The sequence below is a fragment of the Mastomys coucha genome, unplaced genomic scaffold (genome assembly GCF_008632895.1).
Source record: "Mastomys coucha isolate ucsf_1 unplaced genomic scaffold, UCSF_Mcou_1 pScaffold3, whole genome shotgun sequence".
NCBI lineage: Eukaryota > Metazoa > Chordata > Mammalia > Rodentia > Muridae > Mastomys > Mastomys coucha.
The window spans coordinates 39,796,268-39,803,879 of record NW_022196909.1 but is presented as its reverse complement, the minus strand read 5'-3'; the positions used below and the strand labels follow the sequence as shown (position 1 = coordinate 39,803,879).

The following is a 7,612-nucleotide window of genomic DNA, read 5'->3' as shown; positions in this document are numbered from 1 at the left end:
TCAAGGGTGTTACCCTATTCAGACAGATTGTCTCCAGGCATTCAAGTGGACTGTCAACAAATGGCAAACTATTTCACATATTAGAGAGAAGTTGGTGGGCTCCCCTGGCAAATTGGGAGTCTGTCACAAATGCTCCCAGAAATGCTCCCAGGGCTAAAGTAGTGTAGTTATTCATGAGAGGTTAGCTAGCTAGAAGGAGACCCCCTGGTGCATACTTCTAATAACCTAGAAGAATTAGATAGTTGGGTGTTTGCTTAGGGCTGCCAAGGTAGCCCAGTGGGGAAAGAGTACTACGGAAGGAATCATTTATACCTGGCTGTTTGATCTACTGTCTGATGTGACTGCTACCTGCCTATGTGATCTCTGACATTCACCCTGTTTCTGTATACTACATAAGCCTGATTATCATTTTGTGAAAATACATTTAGATAACATACTTCTTGTGTTGTGTCTGTCTGTCATCGCCGAATCCCTTGCCCACCTGGCCAGAACTCTCATCACCCCTCGGAATAAGGGCTCCCCCGAAAGAAACCCCTTGAGTCCCCAGTGGGGCAGTGAGAATCTACTCTGAGCGACCCTGTCCGTCCTAACACCCCATAACCTTGCACTGTCATCGGTCACATTGCCCAGGTTCCCCATTCTTGGCCACCTGCCGCCTTTGTCAAGCGACCCTTATTCTAGGAAGCAGGGCCGTGACTTGACAGAGGCGCTATTGAAGATAATGTGATGGCTGGCTGGCTGGCTATGGCTAGGCTCTTCCCTAGCTGCCACCATTAGTGAAGACCCCACGCTTCATGCCTCTGGGTGCTGCTGCTCTGTAATTTGGGCAGGCTTCCGAGGGCAAAGCTAGAGAGAGGTGGCTAAGAACAAACACCTCCTCTCCATGACATACAGGGTCTAGCTGCCTCGACTTGCCATCCCGGCAGGCTACGGGGCTTGAAGCAGGGGTGTGGGCATAGGTGAGGAGAAGCGGGGTCAAGCAAGACAAGCAAGACTGGTCCACCACCCTACTGCCGTCTCTCTCCCACTTGCCGGGTCAAGACTGCATTTCCCAGGTGGCTTCTCATCCTCATCCTTAGCCAAGGTAACCGTCTTTGCCCAGACTAGTCCTTGTACCTGAGGACTTAGCTGCTGCTCTGTACCTTGAAGCTACCTGCCTGGCGCCTACCTGTGGCCACCCAATTCCACTAAAGCAGGACTTCCCTCAGGGGTGCATGCAGACCTCTCCTCCCTCACCAACAGCCTGACTGGACATCCCGAGCTCTGTAACCACTGGTTCTTCCCCAGGCTTGCGGGTTTTAGTTTTGCCAAGCCCCAGGAACGCGGGGCTTTCAAACTCAGGAGGCGACTGACCGACTAGAAACCACCACAAACCGAAGTAGTCTCAGGAGACTTTAATGAGAGTGTCCATGGTCCTTCCGGTACAGAGTGGTACAGACAGCTGAGCTCAGAAGCAGGATCACTGCTAGGAGACCATCCACCCACTGCGGAGGCCAGGCTACCAACAGGAAAGGCAAGCCCCCTGTGCCCGGGACCCAAGGTAAGAAGGCATCTTCCCTTAGAGTCTGGTAGCCATGCCTGGTGGGGGGGTGGGTCACAGCGGACGGGGGGGGGGGCATCATTCTCTCTGCAGAGGGAAAGCTGAATCGCCCCACTCCTGGACAACGCCGCGTAATTTTCTTTGCCAGCTTAGAGGCCTGAGAGGTGTGAGGCGGTTAGAGGCGGCCCCCAGGCGCTGCTCCCATGGCCGATGGTGGAGGAGCACTTTTTAGAACGACACAAGGATGCTCATTCTGTCATCAAATAACACATAACCTAAATAAATAAAGTGAACCGAGGCAGGGGATGGGCCAGGGAATGCACATTGGCACGTTGATATATATTGCTTTCCAGTTCAAGGTGACAGATGCAAATCAAGAGACAATGGGGTCGGGGTGGGGGTGGGTGCAGAAACAACAGCAGGGGAGGGGGGGTTGGATTTTCTCAACAGTGCTCCCCTTACAGGCTCAGAGCCACGACTCAGACTGGGGTGGGCGGCCAAACTAGAGGATCCCACTGGGTCCAAATATGCTCAAGGGCAGACCAATGGGTAGCTCTGCTGAGAAAAAAAAAAGCCAACTAAACACTGTATGCAGACAGAGACCCCGTAGGGTCTTTTGTTTCCTGCCCAATTACCTTAGGCAGGCTCAAGAGCAGACAGGAGGGGAACACATGGCTCTGTCTCTCAGGGATCCCCATGTGCTATGGGGTTGGTGGATGCCATACCCACCTTCCAGACATGGGAGGGGCTGTGGAGTCTGTGACCGGGTGCAGGAGTCCTCACATGACAAACAATCTACGTCCCTAAATTACGCCTTCCTGCAGGAGCAGCTCAGGATTCAAGTCTCTTGTCAGCTTTTTTCTTCTCTCCCCATCTACTCCGAGGCCCCTGTATGCCGGCCCTGCATGTCCAGATAAGCAGGATGCTACCAAGGGCTGGTCCTGAGCTCATGGCAACTCTGCCTCTGCCTCCCAAGGGTGGGATTCTACCCTTTTAAAAATGATGCAAGGATTTATGGAGTTGACAATCCGTAGGTTCCCCCCCCCTCTTTTGCTAACTAGGGGTAGCCAGTAGGAGACTACTACCCTGACTCCCGCCCGGCGACAGGGATTGAGGTGGGAGGGCGGCAGGTGGGCTAGCTTTCAATCTGCTTTGGGGCGGTTGCTCCTATCCCCAGGCCTGACTTTCCTAACCTTCTTCCTATTCTTTCTGATGTTCCCGAGACATCAGAAAGGACTCCAAACAAAAAGGAAGCCGGCTCTCGAAGACAAAACACCACCCGGACACGGCCCGTCCACGGTGTACATTCTAGTATCTTATTAGGTGTCTGAATCCATTAGGAAAAAAAAAATTAGAAACTATGTATAAAACTTAAAAATATTCAAGTATCAAAAGCTATTATTTCGGATCAAAGTATTAAAACAAGCCACTAGAGGAAGCCCGCTGCTTTGGAGTAGAGACTGGGCTAAGCAAGGTGATGAGTCTGCTCAGTTGGGAGCAAGGGAAGGGAGTGGTCTTTTAGGTGGGGCAACGAGGGACAGAGACAGCGGTCAGAGCCGGGCCAGAGAAATCACAGCCAGAAGGGAGCGCGGATGCCAGGCAGGCAGTTAAGGATCAGTGGGCACAGCCACTCTCCCCGCAGAAGGAACTGTAAGGTGCGCGATGACCAGGCTCGCCTTTCCCCATGCCAGGTCCCTGGACACGTCTGGGCTGTGGAGAGGCACATAAAGAGCCAAAAACCCCGAGAGTATCAGCGAACAGGAGCCTGACCTACTTCCGCACAGACATCCTTCTGGGAAGACAGAGCAAGCAGCGAGGGCTGACGATGTTACAGCGCTGACTCAGCGTCTCAGACCCTGTCACGCATACAGCGGGATTTCTAAGTCAGGGAGAGGGAAGGCACCCCCACCTATACAGAGGGACATGGCTGTGGCCCCCCACAACAGGAAGCAGCAGCAGTGTTTATTCAAGACACACTAGTAAGGGATCTGACGGTGTCCCTATTCCCCAGACGGGGTGCATCGGAACAAATGATCCAGTAGAGATTTTTTTTTTTAAAACTCTGATAAATTAGATTCGTAAAAACACTCTCTTCTCCGCCTCTTTTCCCTTGGCCGCAGGCTTGCAGATGGGCTGGCTTGGGGTGCCCCCTGGTGGCCACAAGGGAAAGGTACAGTCTGGGGCCAGCCTGGGGCTTGCAGACACACCTGGATTCCTGTAGGCCCCTTGGCCTTTTGCTTTGGGTACTTGTCTCTTGGCAGATGGCCCAGAGCTTCGGAATGGCTAAGTTAAACCGCAGGGAGGGTCTCATTCCCACTCCGTGGGTGGGTTCTCTTGTCCCAGGTTTCCAGGTCATTCTGTGGGCCTCTGAAGGAGACGACGGACGCCAGGCTTTTAGACTTCAGTGGAAAACAGGATGCTCTGTCTCTTGCTGTCGGGGGCAGGGATGGCCTCCAGCTGCAGGAAGTACAGCAACACTTGGACCTGTTCCCGCAGAGAAGGGAGAGGTGAACACGTAAGAGGGTTGCAGGCGGGAAGCCTGTCTTGGTTTACACAACTCAGGTGCTAAGAGACCCTGCTGATCTAGCCAGGTTCAGAGGGGATAAAAGTAGCTGGGGAGGGAGTAGGTAGGGGGCTGAAGAGATGGCTCAGTGGGTAAGAGCACTGACTACTCTTCCGAACCTCCTGAGTTCAAATCCCAGCAACCACATGGTGGCTCACAACCATCCCTAAAGAGATCTGATGCCCTCTTCTGGGGTATCTGAAGACAGCTACAGTGTACTTACGTATAATAAATAAATAAATCTTTTTTTTTCTTTTTCCCAAGACAGGGTTTCTCTGTGTAGCCCTTGCTGTCCTGGAACTTACTCTGTAGACCAGGCTGGCCTCGAACTCAGAAATCCGCCTGCCTCTGCCTCCCAAGTGCTGGGATTATAGGCGTGTGCCACCACCGCCCAGCATAAATAAATAAATCTTAAAAAACAAACAAACAAGCAAAATAGCCAGGGCCCTTCCTGACCCTCTTAGTGACAGCAGGTAGGCCTCTGTAGTTGAGGTGGGAATGGCTCATGCTGAAGTAGGCTGAGGCGGTCTATCTGCAAAGTGTCAAGCCAGAGCAACAACGGACTTGAAACAGCTTGTTTCCCGTACCTGGGACATGACCTCCAGGGACCAGCTGTCAGTCATGGTGATGGGCTGGCTGGGGTTAGCAGGGAGCTTGCTTTCCTTCTCGGAGGGCCGGAGCAACGTGGGGCCGAAGACCGTGGCGAGGTTGTGTAAGGACATCTTGTTCACTGTCTCCTTTTCAGCTACCCTGTGGGGAGCCAGAGCAGAGGGTGTCATTCCAACAGCACGTTCAGGGTAGATGTAAAGATTCTACCCCCCACCCCCCGCCTTCCCCAAGAGTCTGTGGGGCTCGGGATGGAGAGAACCCAAGGCCAGTGGGCATCCGGGACAGCTCTGGGGCACGATCTGGGAGTGCAGGCTAAGTTCAAGTAAGTGTAGCGCTGGCTGCCTGGCTGCGGCTTAGTGTCCTGGAGAGGAATGGTACTGGCTCTAGTCCCTAGCGTGGGAACTAAAACTTGAGAAGGAGAAGGACTTGAGAAGGAGAGAAAGCCCGTGTCGCCTGGCTTCCTGGGGTCCGGGGCTGCGTGGGAGAAAAGGCGCTACCTTTTCAGGTGGTCCAGGAGGAAGAGGAAGGTGAGCAGATTGGCTTCTGGGAGGGACAGCAGCAGATTGAGCATGCAGCTCTCCTTCGCGACCGGGTCTGAAAGAGCTGCGGAAGGACGACGACGACGTTCAGTTTCCAGGGTCAGAGCACAACCCCAAGATCTCGCTCATAAGGATGGAAGATGAAACACCCAGGAGCCTATGCTGGAAGACGCTGCGGAGTTCAAGCCCCGCCCCCCGCCCCCGCACTGTCTCAGGCTACACGGTTAGACTAAGTCCCACTGAGGAAGACCCTGGGGTGGTGGCTTACTGCGCATGGGAGATACCTGAAGCTTATGGATAGGGCTGTGCTGGGGGCGGTGGCGGGTTGGGGGCCTGAGGGTGGGGCTCTGTCTGCTATAAGCACCTAGGAAGGCCCCTCCCCCAGCCCCTGGGAGCTTCCCTTATTTACATATGCGCCTGGGGGCGCTTTCAGGCCTGAGAGGCCAGGTCTTTGTGGTGAACCAGCCCTACAGGTTGGGTCACCTTAAGGGTGAGGTAAGGGGTAGGTAGGTCTGCCTCCTGTGTTCGCTGGGCACCGCCATCCAGGCTGACTAAAGGTCAAGGCTGGGTTTGAATCTCCGCTTGACTGGGCCAGGACCTGGGGTCAGAGCATTAGGGGTTTCCTGTGGCTACCAGGATCCCACAGCTGGACACGCCTACGGCCACATGGACTGGTTACCCTCTGGTCATACTGAGAGGAGAGGGCAGCAGGTAGCTGTCAGAGAATTCACAGATGGCTTTTTTTTTAATCCACTTTCCCACACACACATACACTGCACAGCCAACTCTCTCAGGTTGGGTTCGAATGTGGGAACAGAGGGGAGCGGTCCGATTGCCTTTCCTTTTTTTTTTTTCCGAGACAGGGTTTCTCTGTATATCCCTGACTGTCCTGGAACTCACTCTGTAGACCAGGCTGGCCTCGAACTCAGAAATCCGCCTGCCTCTGCCTCCCAAGTGCTGGGATTAAAGGCGTGCGCCACCACCGCCCGGCTTCTGATTGCCTCTCCTAAGGATGGCAGTAAACGGGAGAGGTCAGGGACATCGATGCTCACCAATGCCTTCTGCGAAGTTGGGGTAGAACTCATCAGTGAAGAGGGGCTCCGGCAGCTCACGGAAGTAGAGCTTCAGCGTGCCGGCAATGGCATTCACGTCCATCTCGCTCATCATCACCGACACATCCTTGTTATCTGGAGAGAACGCAGAAAAATGGAGCCTCCGTGTGAATCCCAGGTCTGGGCTTCTGCAACCTGCCTGGGCTGACGCAGTTGCCACCTTGCTGACAAACGTGTGTGCCCATCCCCTTGATGTGGTTTGTGCCTCCCACCCCCACCCCCCGCCCCCAATTTGTGTGGCTGAGTCTGGGCAGGGTGGCTGGGAAGTAAGCGTATCCCACACCTCTGCCCTCACCGCCGCTCAGCTCTACGCGAGGCCGCCAGCAGCAGAGGCAGGCAGGGCAGAAGGTCGAGTTAGCCCACGGAGCCTGGCTAGGAGTTGTTCTGTATGAAACAGCTATCCGGGGTAGGGGCTGGGGGGTAGCTCCTTCTACAGGAAGGCATGGGGACTATTTGGGTCACTTAAGTGGTCACACTGGGTGTTTTCTTAGGACTTAGGTAGCCTCTGGTTCTCTGCACCAGAGAGCCGGTGTAGTGGTTTCAATGAAAATGGCCTCCACAGACTCACTGGAGAGTGGCATTACTGGGGCTGTGACCTTGTTGAGGGGAAGTGTGCCGCAGGGGCTGGGTTCTGAGGTTTTAGAAACTCAAGCCGAGCCGGGCGGTGGTGGCGCACGCTTTTAATCCCAGCACTTGGGAGGCAGAGGCAGGCGGATTTCTGAGTTCGAGGCCAGCCTGGTCTACAGAGTGAGTTCTAGGACAGCCAGAGCTATACAGAGAAACCCTGTCTCGAAAAACCAAAAAAAAAAAAAAAAAGAAGAAGCTCAAGCCAGATCCCGTGGGCTCACTCTCTTCTCCCGATGCCTGCCTATCCAAGATGCTCCTCTCCAGCACCGTGTCTACCTGCCAGCTGCCATACTTCCTGCCATGACGGGACATGGACTATACCTCAGAACTGGAAGGCAGCTCCAGTTAAAAAGCTTTCCTTTTTAAGAGTTGCTGTGGTCATGGCGTCCCTTCACAGCGATGCAAACCCTAGCTAAGCCAGAAGGCCTGCTCTGGCTGCGTGGAGAAGCAGAGAAAGGACTGGGAAAGGGCAGTGAGTCTCATGGAGGAGTGCTGGGTCCTTGATGCCCCAGGTCAAGATGGTGGTATAGACTCTGCAAGCCCGACACCCTTCCGAGTCCTGTTTCTGTCTGTCTGTTCTTTGGGGATGCTGGGACCTTGTGCTGGTTGGTTCTCGTCAAGT

General features: G+C 54.3%; 1 protein-coding gene across 1 annotated transcript in view; it reads right to left on the bottom strand.

Annotated features, from left to right (window-relative positions):
* Positions 1-1,384: 1,384 nt before the first annotated feature.
* The window catches only part of Bcr (BCR activator of RhoGEF and GTPase), a 129,324-nt gene continuing 123,096 nt past the window's right edge, over positions 1,385-7,612 (bottom strand). The window contains exons 20-23 of the mRNA XM_031348559.1: positions 6,304-6,438; positions 5,210-5,315; positions 4,691-4,853; positions 1,385-4,024 (exon numbers count right to left, since the gene is read on the bottom strand). Coding sequence (XP_031204419.1) covers positions 3,935-4,024; positions 4,691-4,853; positions 5,210-5,315; positions 6,304-6,438 — 494 coding nt within the window. The 3' untranslated portion in view covers positions 1,385-3,934. The remainder of the gene's footprint in view (positions 4,025-4,690; positions 4,854-5,209; positions 5,316-6,303; positions 6,439-7,612) is intronic.